The sequence below is a fragment of the Coenobita brevimanus genome, chromosome 70 (genome assembly GCF_032717465.1).
Source record: "Coenobita brevimanus isolate Jiangsu-jjx chromosome 70, ASM3271746v2, whole genome shotgun sequence".
In the NCBI taxonomy this organism is placed as follows: domain Eukaryota; kingdom Metazoa; phylum Arthropoda; class Malacostraca; order Decapoda; family Coenobitidae; genus Coenobita; species Coenobita brevimanus.
The window spans coordinates 56449872-56467121 of NC_137023.1; the positions used below are offsets into that span (position 1 = coordinate 56449872).

Sequence of the window (17250 nt, forward strand, 5' to 3'; positions counted from 1 at the left end):
ATTGGGTTACTCAAACTGGATGTGGTCCATGAAGGCTGATTCCAAGGGGTAGTTAGGGTTTGTTGCTCATGTAATACTTCTAAGGGATGAGCATCAGGTCACTCCATAAATGTCTGGACTGCATATCTTAGCCTCAGACCACTATGCATCTGATGCAACAGTACAGTACTGGATTGGATTCCTCCTTCCCATGGGACCTCCTAATGTTCTTAATCCTGTAGAGGCAGTACTGTAGAGGTCTTGGCCATTCAGTTTCTCCAGTTAGTTGTGAAGGTCACTGAAATGGTTAGTCAAAGGTGCCTTGCCTTTGGTGGATGACTATGTTCGAAAATTATACCAAAGGAATAAATACAATAGATGTAATACTTCACACAAATTATTGTAGAATATATTATTTCATTCAAATCAGGGCATCTCTTCTGGAATTACGCCTATGTTGATATGTGTATGTTTTCAGTACAGGCAGGTCCAAGGGAGGTGTTTGGGTTTCATTATACTTTTGATTTCATGAGTCTTACATCTGTATTAGGATATTTAAATTTTGGAAAACTTCTTGTACTAAGGGGATGAATGGAGGCTATACAGTATTTCGAGAAGTCTCCAGCAATCTCTCTCTCTCTCTCTCTCTCTGAATGGATATTTAATGGTTAGGGAATGTAGGTAGTCAAAAAGTGCGGTAATTATATGGAATGAGTCCCAGCAATTCTATGAACAGTGATATTTTATGGTGAGACAGGTAGAATATTATATATATATATATATATATATATATATATATATATATATATATATATATATATATGTATCATCCTTTTTGATGTCACTGAGGTCAGTGGGTAATTCGTCGCACCCTTTGTTTATTCTGCCGGGTGGTGTTTAGAACTACCGAGAGATTATTTAATCGGGTGGTTATTGGTAGCCGAGGGAATTGCATATGAAAACTTCTTTTTAGAGGGATAAGTGGCAGTTCTAGCACATGAGATCGAGTGGTAACAGGCCTGTGATGCACCCCTTGCCTAAGAAAGTAAAATCCGTTAATTATTATGTATGAACATATACTCCATCTGCGACGCGAGAGTGTAAATCTGGTGATCTGCTGGCCGACGCTCATAACAAACCACCACGAACAAGACCGAGAATGGTAATTGCAGAGGACAAAATCTAGATCTCCCATTCACAGATGTTGAAAAGATGAAGGAAATAAAACAGTGCGGATCATTTGTAATTCATCTGTGACAACCAGTTTCTGTGGAAATAAACATGACACCAAGGATAGGGCATGAATATTGCTTTCAAGCATAGGTTTGGCTCTGTAAGGATTGGTTTGTGTGTAGAATTGATGAGATTATATAACTAATTCTATCCATCTATAGCCAGACGCCATAATCCTGTAAGGGGTGACCGTTTGTCTTGAGTGGTAAATATTTCCTTTATTGCCGTTTCCTATTTTTGGTGTGTTTTTTTATTTTCCATTTGATAGTTTTTTTTTTTAGTTCGTTTGAGTGTGTTGAGGCCTCATTTGTTGTGTAAATGAATAATAACTATAATATGACTGACGGTCTTGGGTGAATTTTTACTTTACACCTATAATGGCTTTCTTGAAAATGAGGCTGATTAAACCATGTTTTTGAACTTCCCTGATATGAATCTGCTTGAATTTTCTGTCAGAAATAATATTTGAATTGAATAATCTGATGGAAAATATTAGTAATTGTGGAAGGGACTGGCCTTATCTAAGTGTTTAACTAAAACTAGCCTAACCTAGCTTAACTGTACCAAATAATTTAATTTGCCCATACCTGACCTAATCTAACTCAACCCAACCTATCCTAACCTAACCCAGCATCCAGTTGGGAAGTTGGGAAACAAAATCCCCCTCTCAGTACCGTATGTTGAGCAAGATTTGGTAATATTCCTTTGCACACACAAAAAACATATAGAGGCATACACTATATGATAGCACAAATGCACTGGGTATGGTAAGATTGCCCACTAAAGGAACAGCAGTAAAGGAAATAAATACCTCTTGAGCTTGTGGTTTTACAGTACAGGGAAGGGCACTGACCCTCCACAAACCTACTTGTTAATACGTAGGGAATGTGTGGGTTGGTTATGTGGTTACCACCGAGTGTTATAAATGGTTTCCTGGCTTACAGGAAACCATTTGGCTTGTCACTCAATGTAAAGCCAAGTGAAAAGGAAAGTAGAGCAATAGAAAGTGATAGGAAAGATGGGAGAAATAGGAGAGGAGGGCAGACACAGAAAAAGAATGATAAAGGTGAAGGAAGAAGTAGGCAGCATTACATCAAGTGAGTGGATGACCAAATAATGCATACCATAGCTTCTTAAATATATTACTTTGATAATTGTGTTATTTGTATTTCAGACTGGAGGCTACGAGAGGATCACGTGAAGGTACAGGTATGTTAGTGCTGACAGTGACTTATGAGTGTTCGAAAACTCAAGAGTTAGAGCAGTGAATACCAGCAGTTTCCAGTAAGTCCTCTCATAAACAGCCTTTAAAAGTGTTTTTCTTATAAGTCCACAGTAAATTACATGAAGTGCTTATTAAACCTTCAGTATGATGACACCAGTTTTGTTTTATTCTTGCTACTTCCAGACAATTTTATACCTTTCAGGAGAGTCTTTTTGAACAGGAATGATTAGATATAGCTCCGTAAGTAGCCTGTTAAAGATGAACACAGTTGCTGAATAAAAGTTGTCTGGCAATACCACGAATAGAACAGATTGCATCACCACAGTGAAGAGGTTAAAGTTCTCATGGTATCTTAAGGTAAATTGCAAGTTCTTCCTATTTTCTGTACAAGTCAGTACTGTTGCAAGTATTTTTTTACGGTACAGTACAAGTGTGTGGAGAAAGATCTGTTATTTTGGAATGCATCATTTACTTAATAAGGAGGGTTGCCTGTATTTTGCTGTTAAGGAATAGGCTTATATGTGGGTTGCATAGAGTGCGTAGGATAAGAACTGTAGAGATTTTCAAAATTCCGGAAGTGAAGAAACCCATCCTTGCTGATAAGAGTAGAAGAAAAGGCTTGTATGGTATGGTCACATAAAGAAAATTTTATGATCAAGGGGAATTTAAGTGACTGAGTTTGCATGGAAGGCCAAGAGGGTGGGGTATAGTAAAATGAGGGTGTAAAAAAACGAGGTATGGGAACTGAGGAAGGTAAGAAATTGACCTTGGATCACATTGGAAGGATGAGATATGTATGGGCAGAGCTGCATCCCATTTTTAACTTTGTGGTTCTTGGAATTATTTCATTCCATGGGTGTATGTAAAGACATAAATAAGGAAAGTTTATCTGTCTGTATACAGCTAGACACCTTAATCCTGTAAGAGGTGGCTAGAAACAAACCGACTCCATGTCACATTTGACTACCCACCATCCAGATTACACCACCCTCCCTCATTTATCTCTCCACTACATCCCTCCTTCTCATTCTTGGCCACTCCACCCTCTCCCCTTCCACCTCATTCACATACACTTCTAGTCAGTATCTCATTCTCCATCCTTTCCACATGGCCAGATAAATTTCTGGGTATTTTTCTGAATGCTGTCAAACACATCGTCATCAATACCACCATGCTTCTTATTCATTTGTTGGTCTGTCTTTCCATGTAGCTTCACGTGCTCCTCTCAGATAACTCAGGTCCATCGCTCTCACACTTGACTTGTGTCCTTCCGGCAGGATCCAAGTCGGGGATCATAGTACTCTCATGTAGTGTCTTTTTCTTCCATGGTCACTTCTCTGTTCCTTATCACTGTTTTCATTGACCCATCAACCTTTCTTCGCTATAGTACCCTATTCAAGCTCATAATCTTATGAACTTCATTCTCACTCATTACGCTTCTTAAGTGCCGTACTTGAATGCACTCAGAATCCCATTTCATCACCATCCAGCTCATGTGCAGTAATATACTGTATAAGGATGATTTTTGTTTGTTATATGGAACCAATATTTTCAAGACTTTGATGATGGTGAATGATTGTATGGCTTGTTTTGCTGAGCATGTTGTTTTATATGTTTCCTTCTTTTGTGGTTCTTTTTTTTTGTTTTTGAACATACCTTATCCCATCTCTTAGATGGGATTTTGGTTGATGATGATGATGATAATGATGATGATGATGATGAGGTCCTGTATTCCAGACCAAAAACTGTGCTTGGACATTACTCATTTTCATAATAACTTCATTCTTTGCAGGAATTGATGCATTTAAAAGTCTTCAGGGTGGTTTATAACACTGGTGAACATGAGGCTTGATCAGCTGCCAGATGATGTGTTGCTCTGTATACTGCAGTATTGTGGAGCCAGAGAGCTTGCTGCTCTTAGTTCAACTTGCAGCCTTTTTCATCGCTTAACTTGTGATGATTTCATCTGGAAGAATTTATCTCACAGAGGTAAGATATAATTCATGTTGTCATCATGACAAATTACTGTATTGGATAGGTACCATACTGGCATAATTTCTGCATAGTAAATAATAATTTAGTTCATTTAGCATACTGCAGCCCTGATGTGATTGATATGAATTTTAGAGTACCTGTTTTCAGAAAATCCATGATGCAAAGTACAGTAGCTGTAGTCTACTTCTTTGTAGTTATAATACAGTATTAAAGAAGAGCTTGTCTGTTGTTGTATGTATCGTTATTAATAGAATTTGAAATGTTAAAAGTCACTGAGGCAGTCTTACAGCATTTTCCTCACTTCTTTTTGTTGTAATCTTCATACTTTTGGCATGGCCTTAGTACAGCTATCCTTTTTAACTTATCCTGACCACATTCTCAGTCTGAAAGGGTCAAAGCAATTTTCTACCTGCTCAGCCAGTGCTGGTGAGGGACAAATTCATGTGGTGGCACCAATAGAAGCAAGTAACTCTGCTGCCGTGTTATACAAACGTCCCATAGCTTTCTCCCTGTCCCCCAAAATAAGAATCATGGATTGCAAGAAAGGGACAACATCAGCCCAAAATGCACTTGGTGCACATCAAGATGAGCCTGGGTTTTCAGCTACTACAACTACTGGTACTAGTCTTTTCAGGTTGAGGATACTTTCATGTACAGTCTGCTTTTTATATTAAAAATTATTTGAGAGCAGTACTAATACTGTATATACTGATTTCAGAATTTGATCTTTCGCTTCTTAACACTGGAGACATAAAGTCATATCGGAAACTGTACACAAATTGTAAGTATAATCTTCAACATGTGTAATTGAAAAGTGAATTGTAGAAGAAGAGTACCCATCCTATAATGATTTCTGATCAGATCAGTATTACATATTACCTGAAGTATTTTAATAATGAGCATGAGGCTTAATTATATAAAGATGACAATAATTAGATGGATGTGTAGTGCGTCCTTGCATGCAGGGCCCTGGGGGCAGGGATAGGAGTGTGCATGAAGAGTTGAGAGGAAGGATGGGACTTGAATGTATTGGTATTACAATGAAGAGAGGTAGATTGAGATGGTCTGGGCATGTTGAGAGGACGGAGGATGACAGTTGGGTGCGGAAGGTGAGGAGCATGAACGTTGGGGGTAGGCTGTGAGAGGCAGACCCAAAAAGACATAAGATGATGTCATAGAATGCAGCTTCAGGGATATGGGACTGAATAGGGAGACTGTCAGAGATTGAACAATGTAATGAGCTGCCATTAGGTGACCAAGGCTGACACATGTAAACATGTTGGAGCCTTATAAATGATATTATACAAGTTTAGTAATGAGCATTGCTGAACTGCACCATCCATGCTTTGTAATGTTAACTGAAAATATAGTGTAATGCAAATGAAAAACAGTTCAGGGCCTTCCTGAGTCCCAAGCCTCATTACAGTAGTGTTACAGACCTTTGCTTTTGAAAGGGTTTAGAGGCTTTATTGGAGCAGCAGCAATAATTACTCTTAATTTTTTATTGTAGTTATTAATATTTACTATTATTAATTCAGTGTATGTGACTTATTTTTCTGGCATTGTTTTGCTGAACAACATCATGTATACTGTAATAACATATATATTTGTTACAGTGCTGCACAAGTATGGCCTTATGTTGGGTCTGTACCAGTCTCAAATTGGACCACTTGGAGGATTGCTGGAAATAAGGGTGAGCTTGAGTAAATACAGTAGGTTTGCAGTGTACAGAGGTATTTTATGTTCATAGTGTACCCATTCAATCCAGTGACATTTTCATTTTTTGTCTTTTTATTTCCACAGTTTTATTCACCTCAGGATAGACTTTTAGACCCTAGGGTAGGAAAGGAGGTCTGGATGATGATGATGATGATTAGATATGACTTTCTTTAATTCTCTTCATTTAGTGTTGTCGTAGTGTGATGAGTAAGGATGGAACTTTGGGGGATGAAGTACGTGAAAGGGTACAGCAGGGAAGAAAGGTTGTTGGTACACTGAAAGCAGTGATGAGAAATAGGGAGGTGAGTATGGAAGTTAAGAAGTCACTGCATGATGGTATTGTGATCCCTACCCTGACGTATGGAAGCGAGGCGTGGACCTTGCAAGAGGGGAACAAGTCAAGAGCGAGAGCAGTGGAAATGAGTTACTTGAGAGGAGCATGTGGAGTGACGTGGAGGGACAGGTTGACGAATGAAGAAGTGAAGGAACGTTGTGGGGTAGATGTGGATGTGGTTGAAAAGATTAGGAGAAATACACTGAGGTGGTTTGGACATGTGGAGAGAATGGAGAATGAAAGACTGACTAAGAGGGTGTATGTAGGTGAGGTGGAGGGAGGGAGAGGGAGAGGTAGACCGAGGATGAGGTGGAGGGATGGAGTTGAGAGGTATATGAGGGAGGGGGGGGGTGAGTTGGGGGGAGGGGAGTCAAATGGTGGGTGACAGAGTGACTTGGAGGCGTTTTGTCTGCGGCCACCCTTTGCGGGATTAGGGCGTCGGGCTATAGATAGATAGATAGATAGTTAATGAGAGATTAGAGATTTTGCCATTCTTAGTGGTATACACATACTGTTTTGAAGTAAAAACTGGATATTTAACAGCCTGGTGTATGTACCATAGTCCTTGATTCTCCTTTTTTTGTGATTTAGCCGGGATTTTAATATCAGCAGCAGTAGTAGTTTAAAAGTATAGTATATTGATGTTATATATATATATATATATATATATATATATATATATATATATATTTTACAGTATTGTGATGGAAAAATAGAGGGAGTTTCATGGGAGCCATCATCAATGCAAGATGTGTCTGCTCCACTGACTGAATGTGTGTTCTTTTCTGTGCCTGGGGACAGATTTCTCACACCCCAGTGTTTCCCTGGACCCAATGCTCACCCCTGCTCCCTCACCTTTGATAAGGTTAGTGAGTAAGAAGGATTAATTTAAGTGCTATTGTTTAACTATTCATCTTATTGCTCACCCCTACTCCCTCACCATTGATAAGTTTGATGAGAGAAGAGCTGAGTTCACAGCTGTTATTTTACTGTTCATCTTGATCAGTGTGAGCGTGATAGTTAGAATTCCTTTGGCTGACAGATTATAAATGAAGGAAAGGTGTCTTTAGGAAGAGTAATACATGTAAAAGTTGAAGTGTTGCTGTGGCTTAGTTTTACATGTGTTAGAGTCTGTATATGCTATTGATAGAACTGTCAAGGTGCAGGTATATGAAAGGGAAGGCAGCTAGCATACCACATTAAATTTTTTCCTAGGCCGAGATTTGAACCCTGGACTCAAGGCACATGTATCTCAGAACAAGTATTCTGGTAACTGGGCCAGTGTAGCTTCATATTGCCTTTAATTTTTCTGTAATTATCCATCTCATAGTGTGTTTATTTATATCCTCAGCAAACTTATAACGTGCTTAGTTAGATTAAAGGAGTGGATTTGTATTTCAAGCCTCAGGAGACTAGCTCTCTAATGCTTCATTCCTATGACAGAGCTGTAGGTGGTGGTGACCATCATCCACTCACATGATGTAATGCTACTTACTTCTTCCCAAGGTGACTCTACACTGAGTGACAAGCCTAATGGTTTCCTGTAACCCAGGAAACCATTTACAGCTGTGAGTGGTAGCCATATAACCAAATAACAGTTTGGTGCCTATTATGGTGCCCCTGATAAATAGGTGGACAGACACAAATTTGGCATTCATCCAGGAACCAACTCTCCATGCTCTTTCTCATGTCATGCTGTGGTGAGTTGTCCATGGCATGGAAATATCAGTTCACTGTATGGGATGGCCCTCCAGGGGTGTTTGCTTGCCTACATTTCATGGGTCTGCTTGGTCAGATGGACTGGGCTTACTCTGCTGCTACCACTGCTACTGTTCCTATGATGTATATCTTGCCATATGCTTGCTATACCCAGGCAGATCTAATCAGCTTAAGGAATAATTTTTGAAGTGGAGAGTTTAAACACAGCATTTATTAGCCCCATCACTATCAGGAGGGTTTCAGATATTAGTAAATTCAACTGGTAGTGTTAGATCATGCTAGAAGAGTTATATTAGCAGTTTTAAAAAAGTTCAGTCAGGTGAATAGGCAGTGAGGTTAGTAAGTTAGGTTAGTGAGACTGACATTAAGGGCACTGATAGGTTTGGATATTAGTTCAAGCTAAACAGATGCTGTTTGGTCATATACAGTATTTCTTTTACTATTAAGTTATGAGATTTACCCATCTTTATCTTAGGCAGGAGAGGATTGGAACACAAACCATTATTCATCCCTACAGCCAGCAGTATATAATTACTGCAGATATATGTCACTGGGCTGAAGTGAATTACTTGTGCAGTCAGATAGCTGCCTATATGAGTCACAGAATTAAATGATGCTGATGAGTAAAGTGCAGTATTTTATTTAGCCATACCAGGTGTCTGATTTGTGTTTTACTCTTTTTCAGTGGCGGGGAATTGTGACCCAGCGCTGCTTCAACTCTTTCAAGCACACTAATGACAGCTCAGGCCTAGATCTCATTCATTTGAATCTGAACCCCAAAAAGCTTCGTCTTATTTTCTTAAATGAGGTTATGGGGTGAGTGCACCATTTTTGTCAACATTATGCTTGGATTCTTACATTTATGTGTATCATAGTTTTTGATTCTGTGCAGTATTTTAATAATAGAATTTAAATGAGCATGGAGGAGTGCATGTACTTGTTGCCACAGGAGCTCTGGCACCTGGAGTCAGTGAATAATCATTTTATGAGGCCATCATGCCATTCCTGTACAAGTTTCTGAAATAAGTATGCAGTATTTACAAATCAGGTTACACACTATTCCCCCCAATTAAAAAAATATGTATGGCTGTAAAGGAAGAGACAATAAAAAAAATTGCTTGAAGAAAAGGTAATTGCAGCAAGTCAAACCATAACAAAAAACAGTTGAATTTGGACAGAATATTATTACTGGATGGATGTTTGCCATACCACATAGCTATGGAACTCATGTAGAAATTTATTCACAAAATTTTAGGTTATCACATTTGTAAATATGTTAACAGCCAGATGGCCTTGGACCACAACAACAGTATGTATGTAGTGTGGTAGTATGTGCGGTAGGTATCGTAGAAATAATGGCAACTGATCTTAAGGATACTTATATAATAAAACACTCAGCACTGTTATTGTGCACAATTCACAACTAAATATAAATTTCAGCCAGGCATTGTAAGATGTACATTGTAACTTATCTCCTCCTACAACACACTGTAGCTCATCATTTGTTATTTCTTCATAAAACCCAATAATCTCTGGGGTATGGTAGTGTTAGATCAAGCCAGAAGAATTATATTAGCAATTTTAAAAAAGTTCAGTCAGGTGAATAGGCAGTGAGGTTAGTAAGTTAGGTTAGTGAGTCTGACATTAAGGGCACTGATAGGTTTGGATATTAGTTCAAGCTAAACAGATGCTGTTTGGTCATATACAGTATTTCTTTTACTATTAAGTTATGAGATTTACCCATCTTTATCTTTGGCAGGAGAGGATTGGAACACAAACCATTATTCATCCCTACAGCCAGCAGTATCCCAAAGTCATTACTCAATAAAGATGGGTCTGTTCCCAAGCAGATCATAACACCAGGCCTCTTTCAGGGATATTATGGGTCGCATGGTCATGAGATTATACTTTTCAAATACAAGGATGAAAATGAAATGTGTGGATATAAGGTGAGTTTTATTATAAAAGTAATATTAGGATTTTATCAACATCATTACCCAGACCTCCTTTCCCACCACAAGATTTTCTATAGGCAGTTATTTCAAAATGGTAATTGGATTGGAGTACAGTATTATATGCATGTTGTTACACAGGAACAAATGATAGGACCCCATCTCTCTTTTCCTTGTATTAGTACTGTATATGCTTGTTGTAATCACACTTCACAATCCTTGTTGAGAGCAACTTCCTATCTCCTGTGGCATAGAGAGGGCTGGGAGAGGCAGAATGTTACTTTCAGTGAAGCAACTTTATGAGAACTATTGAGTTACAAATACATAAAAAGACACATGTGTCTTACTTTAAAGCAACTTTATAGTGAGTTAAGAACAACTTTCAGTAAAGAAAAAGAGTTAATTTTTGGCAGTCTAATGATAGCTTAAAATTAAACACCTTTAAGAAATGACTAATTACAGTATATATTTTTTAGGTTACTGGTGATGTTAATGTGTATGCTAGTAAAGTGACAGTCAAGATACAATTGAAATATCCTGTGGCACCATCTAAAGCAGACCAGAAGTGTTTAGAAACCCTGAAAAACATGGAGCCAGCCCGGACAGATGCTGGAGTCCATAAGATCCTTGAGCAGCCCTTCTATGTGCCAGCCGAGTGCTTCGAGCCCACTACACCTTTCCCCGCTCGTTGCACAGCCAGGTCAGTTTTTCTAGTTGTTGTTATGGCCTCAGGCTCAGCTGAACATGATCCCTGTTATCTGCAGGCCAAATCTGCCATTCCCTTGTAGTCCATCATCCTCTTTTCAAGGGATAGATAGGGAATTGATCAGTGTCTGCATAACTGGGCAGCAGAGCCACTCATTTATACCAGTCCCACTGTGTGAAGACATCTCTTTCCAGCACCTCAGACTTTCATAACAGCCTTAACACCATACAATTCTATATCTTTAATGTCTTCCAAAATATCATAACTTGTCAGTTGGTGCTTTATATTTGGGGAACTGGCAAACCAACTTCTTAAGTAGCAAGGGAACTTTAATAAACAGTATTTCTGTAAGCTGCTGTGGACCTAATACAAAAAAGTAGCAACAGAAAGGTGACAAATAAAGAGGCCTTTCAGCACTTGCTGTACAGTTTGTTCACAGTATCTGCATGTCTTTGGTACTGGGAAAACCACTCAAATTATGAATTCATGAATGCAGTGAACAATCTGTTATATAAAAGCATGTTACATGAGGAATTACTTCATATATAGACAGATAGATACTGAAAATATGAACAGGATCTATGACAGGTCACAAGTTGACAAAAGCATAATTCAAGTAATATTAACTGTGATATTCTTAATATTATACAGAATATGATAAATAACAGTATGTTAACATTTCCCATTTCAGATACCATGGCTTTGGGCAGGTAGCATCCACATGGTATCAGAATCCCAGTTTCACTCCAGTTCAAGTTGTCATCTTTAATAATGATCTGCTTGGTGTTTTATGGTTGGAGATGTCACTATTCAGCCTTTATTCTCGAATAAAGAAAAAATTCACCTCCAATGCACTTAAAATTGGAACTAGTGCTCTGTAACTATAATACTGTGTTCAGCAGTGGACATTAGTGGTAGTATTTGAGTTGCAAGTTCATTTTTTTGAAGAACTGTATTATCCTCCCGAGCCTAAATTTACTCCTTATGCACATTGATGAGATGCAGGGTATTATGACATTAAAAGTAAAGATATTTTGACCAACTTTGGTATCATTTATTAACCATTGTGTTGATACCCAAGTCAGTATGATTGAATCTTAGTCTAGATCAGTCGCTGTTGCTCCCAAGGTATTTTGAGTGATATTGGCTTGATATTGACTTCTCCTTGATGTAAACACACACAGTGAGTCAGCTTCCTAGATGAAATGTAGTCTTTTATGGTAAATTAAAACACTTCAGTGGACATTAGCTTAATGTAAATTGATTTAATGGCACAGTAAACATGGCATGATATGATGAAATGTGACCACATGATCAGTTGATATCCTATTTTGGTAACCCTCTCCATATTCAATATTGTTGGAAAAACTTGGTCAGAATTTATTTTGACTTACCTTTTTTGCTATAACCAACCTATACTGTACAGTAAATCCCCTGCGTAACAAAGTATTGGGGGAGAACAGTGGGTTGTTAACATGAAAGGCTATTCATTCTTGCTAACACCAACCTGTACTGTACAGTAAATCCTCTGCATAACAGAGTATTGGTGGAGAACAGTGGGTTGTTTGATATGAAAGGCTATTAATTCTTTGTTCATTAATCATAAACTCAGACTTGTTATATGCATACACCAATTCACTAGGCATATTGAGTTACCTAAGTGTTCACATATTATGTTTTCGTTTCTGTGGGCTGAATACGATATTATACAACTCTGTATTCTATGCAGTATATATGTGTATATACAAGTATATACAGTAATACCTCGATGTCCGATACCCCTAGATGCAATACCCCAGTTTAATGATGGGGATAGATATACCACTTTACCCTGCATAATGATGGCCAACCCCCAGTTTAACGATGGGTTTTGATTTTTTTCACCAATTTTGATTATATTTTAGACTTAAATTATGTGTTTAGGTCGATTTATAAACTGTTTTTGGACTTAGATTAATGTGTTTTAGCCATAGGTGGGGTGAACATTGTCCTTTTGGGGTACAGTTTACTAAGCTTGATTTTTTACAGACTTATATTTGATGATTTTCAGATTTTATTTGTTGGTTTTATGAGTTATTTACAGATGTTAGGCTTAGGGTAGCTTCCTTGACAGCTGTTAGGCCATTTAGATTGGCTTTAAACTTGTTTTTGGGCTCATTTGGGTGGGTTTTGGGCTTGGTTTTGGGGGAACCCAAGGCTGGTAAATGCTTCACATTACTTTACATGGTAAAAGTACCCCGATATACGATACCCTGCTTAACGATGGGGTTTTTACCGAACCAATTACATCGTTAAACCTGGGTATCCCTGTATGTATATATGTATATATACTGGTGTGTATATATATATATATATATATATATATATATATATATATATATATATATATATATACTGTATATGGTTTGTTGTTTATCACTTAATGTATGGTATTGTACAACTCAGTACTCTATACAGTACATGTATGCTGTACAATTGCTTCGTTAAAGGGTATGCCTGTATGTATATATGTATATATACTGGTATATATATATGGTTTGTTGTTTATCACTTAATGTATGGTATTGTACAACTCAGTATTCTATACAGTACATGTATGCAGTACAATTACTTCGTTAAAGGGTATGCCTGTATGTATATATGTATGCTGTATATACTGGTATATATATATGGTTTGTTGTTTATCACTTAATGTATGGTATTGTACAACTCAGTATTCTATACAGTACATGTATGCTGTACAATTACATCGTTAAAGGGTGTGCCTGTATGTATATATACTGGTGTATATATATATATATATATATATATATATATATATATATATATATATGTATGGTTTGTTGTTTATCACTTAATGTATGGTATTGTACAACTCAGTATTCTATACAGTACATGTATGCAGTATTTTTTTTCACAGAATTTTAAATCAGTTGTAAATTATTACAGTTAGATAAAAAGATTTTTCAACTTATGATCCAGGCTGTCATGTGGTCAGTTTTTCTGTTGACCACAGATGCCTAATAAAGTACTGCACTGTACACCTTTTCATTATGTGAGGAAATTGTTACGTAGGCTCAAAAAGTATGGTAATCCTGAAATTCAGTAAATCACAGTTTGTTATAAAAGAGGCCTGGCCTATCACACTGTACTTTTATTTTTTCAGTATCACAGTATTGTGAATTGTTCAGATGGAAGAATTATACCATTACAGTACTTACATATAGAAATGTTCTCTAATTATAAGGTATATGATAGTACATTACTTTTGACCCAACTTGTACCTTCCCAGTAAACAACATTTCAATATGTGGATATAATTCTTCCACTGTAATTTTCATTTTAAGTCCTTCTGAGGAGCTGTGCTCCCAAGAATTTGGGATTTTGGCTCAAAATAGGATTCAGGAACTGTTGTAGCACAAGCTAAATAAGGGGTATACTCAAATTGATTAATATGAAAGTTCAAATCGTTGAGTGAATACCATCTCCATTTAACACGTTGAAGCTCTGTGATTCGTAGGAAAGGCTTCTAATGTTCAAGGAGTTAAGCTTAGAAAATTTCTCCAGTAAAGAAAGTCTTTCCTTAGCTGAATTTAGTCATCTGTTAGCAGCAAGAATAAATGAAAAGGATGTCACATGATCCCAAGGGTTAAGCACTGCCCCATCAGTTTCTTTGTGTGGTGCTGGGACCCCCTTGACTGGTACCTGTCATTGTATTTTATGCAGCTTCCAGAATCAGGTGTTCTAGACTTGTAAATACTTTGGAGATGGTAAATCACTCTTATACCTGTTTTTTACTTAGTAAAGATGAAAGTGTTCTAAGCAATTTCTAGTATTTGTTATTATTCAAGCATTCTAATGCTGGGATGGTTTTAGGATCACTCACCAGAGTAATTTCTCCAGTACTTGATGTTACTTTAAGTATTGTATATTGAACTGTATATTGTATATTCTTTTGATTAATATTCATATTACAGTAAAACCTCACTGCATTGTACTTTGCTAAATCACATGTTTTCTTTATCAAACACCATAACCCTGTCAGCCTAACGATGTATTTTATATTTTAATTTATATGATACCAAATTACTTTATTCATCTGAAGCAAGACCCCTGGACTGAATGGGGTAAACTTGCCAGACTTACTCTTTTACAACAGATCCAGGGCCATTTTGTAGGTGCCATGGGAGACTTTGTATCTCCTCATTCTTGGTGGTTAATTTCCAATATTGCACTTTAATATCTTCTTGTATGCTGTTTATTGCAATATTGAAGTAGTTTATGTCAGTAGCATATAGGTGGATTCTTAAGTGTGAAGTGAAGAATAGATTGCTAAGGAAGGAGTGGTATGATATCTCTTTAAGTCACAGGAATACAACTCAGTCCAGTGCAAGTGAAACTTCCAAAGTTATCTGTGCAAAACTATACATACTGTACTGTTTTGGCCTTTATAAAAGTTTATAAAGTTCAGTAACTGGTAAATATGTTTCAGCACTTTTTTCCAGAAGTACTTTATTCTGGATTCTTCATTTTATAAGTTTCGGATGGTCAGTTAGCACAGGAGGTTCCATAGCATCTCTTCCTTACTTTTTCTTTTTTCAGTCTTTCACATTAATGTTATTTTTTATGCTTTTAATATAAACACAATTTGCATTAGTAGTAAACACTCCGAAGGATATTGAAATGTAATGTGGAGAATAAATCATGGAGGATGAGGTGTTATGAAGCCCATGAAGCTACTTAGAATATGACTCAGACTCTCACGGTTGTCCTGAACTCATTCCAGACACTGCTATATTGAACTGCAGTCTTTTTATAGAGTAGCCACTGCAAGACTTTTGAAACTGAGAGGTCTTTCCAAACTCTTTGGATCCACATGGTTCCTTTACAGTTTACTCTTGCTGCTACATACTACCCCAGACACCTTCACATTACCCCTTACTACCTCAGACACCCTCACACTGCCACTCACATCCCTTCACGACCCCACTAACTACTACACACACACACACTACCTCACACACCCTCACCACCACACACACCCTCACATCACCATGCACCACTCACACCACCACACACATACACACCACACACACAACTATGCATCCTCACACCACCAGACACACACACACACACACACACACACACACACACACACACACACACACACACACACACACCTTTACATCCATTCTCTCACTCTCACACCACCACCTTACACTCTCAGCTGTAAATATATATATTTTCCCCAGAATGGTCACTGTTCCTTTAACCTTGAGATAAATAAAATTGTCTGAAGGCAGCTATAATAAAACTACAGTTGGTTTGTTTTCATCTGATGGAACTAGGCAACTTCCATAACAGTGTTAAATCAGTGCTCCAGTAATTCAATGAGCCTTAATTATTATGCAGGACTGAGTCTTCTTGTTTACCAGTTGGTTAAACCCTCTAACCTGCCATCAGCTAAATTGAAGAATTGGGGATCATTTGGGAATTATATGTACGTGTGTGTGTGTGTGTGTGTGTGTGTGTGTGTGTGTGTATTAAACATTACTGGGGTACACTATACTGATATTGAAATGTTACTAATATTATAAAAGAGGAGAAAAGGAAGAAAAAAGTAAAAGGTAATAGAGGAGGGGAAAAGGGAGGAGAGGTGATTGGGGAGGAGAGGGGGGGGAAGTGAAAGAAGGGGGTGGGGATCTGAGGAGAGGGATGGGGAGAAAGAGGGGAAGGAAAGGTAAGGGGAAAAAGGCAAGGGGTGATGGGGAAAATGAGAGAGAGGGAGTAAAAATAAGATGATGTGATGAAAGGGGAGATACTAAGAGAAGTGGTGGAGGGATGCAAGGAGAGGGAAAGGGAGTTAGTGGAGGCAGGAGGTAGAAGGGGGATAGAGAATGGGAGGTGATGGGGATTTGGGATGGAAGAGAGGGAAGGGGAGAAGAGGGATAAGACAAAGTAGAGGGGAGAATGGTGGAGTTCTAGAGGGATACCCACTTTTTTTTTGTTTCCACAGAGATTCTTAGTTTCTTTCCGACATTTCATTATTTGTGGTCAATCATCCATCTGTTTATCTATTTATTTGTTTATCTATCTATCTATATCCTGACGCCTTAATCCCGTAAGAGGTGACTACAGACAATAGTCTCCATGTCGCCCTGTCCCCTGCCATTTCGCTGCCCTTCCCCCGCAGTTACCCCCGCCGCTAACATATATCTCTCTTTTCCAACCCTCCATCTCATCCTTGGTCACCCGCTGTCTCCCCTTCTACACCTCACACACTTCCTAATTAGTCTCTCTCCATCCTCTCCACATGGCCAAACCACCTCATTATACAGTGTTTCTCCTAAAATTATAACCTTCACTGGATATATTGCCCCTCTCTTCA

The 17250-nt window shown here is 37.9% G+C and overlaps 1 protein-coding gene across 1 annotated transcript; it reads left to right on the plus strand.

The window, feature by feature from the left end:
* Positions 1-927: 927 nt before the first annotated feature.
* LOC145406312 (F-box only protein 31-like) lies at positions 928-12655 on the plus strand. The gene is made up of 10 exons (XM_080277476.1): positions 928-1141; positions 2387-2421; positions 4230-4426; positions 5151-5213; positions 6049-6125; positions 7183-7350; positions 8890-9020; positions 9964-10153; positions 10633-10856; positions 11554-12655. Exons 3-10 carry the CDS (start codon positions 4279-4281, stop codon positions 11741-11743), a joined length of 1191 nt encoding a protein of 396 aa, XP_080133602.1. The 5' UTR covers positions 928-1141; positions 2387-2421; positions 4230-4278; the 3' UTR covers positions 11744-12655.
* Positions 12656-17250: the final 4595 nt, after the last annotated feature.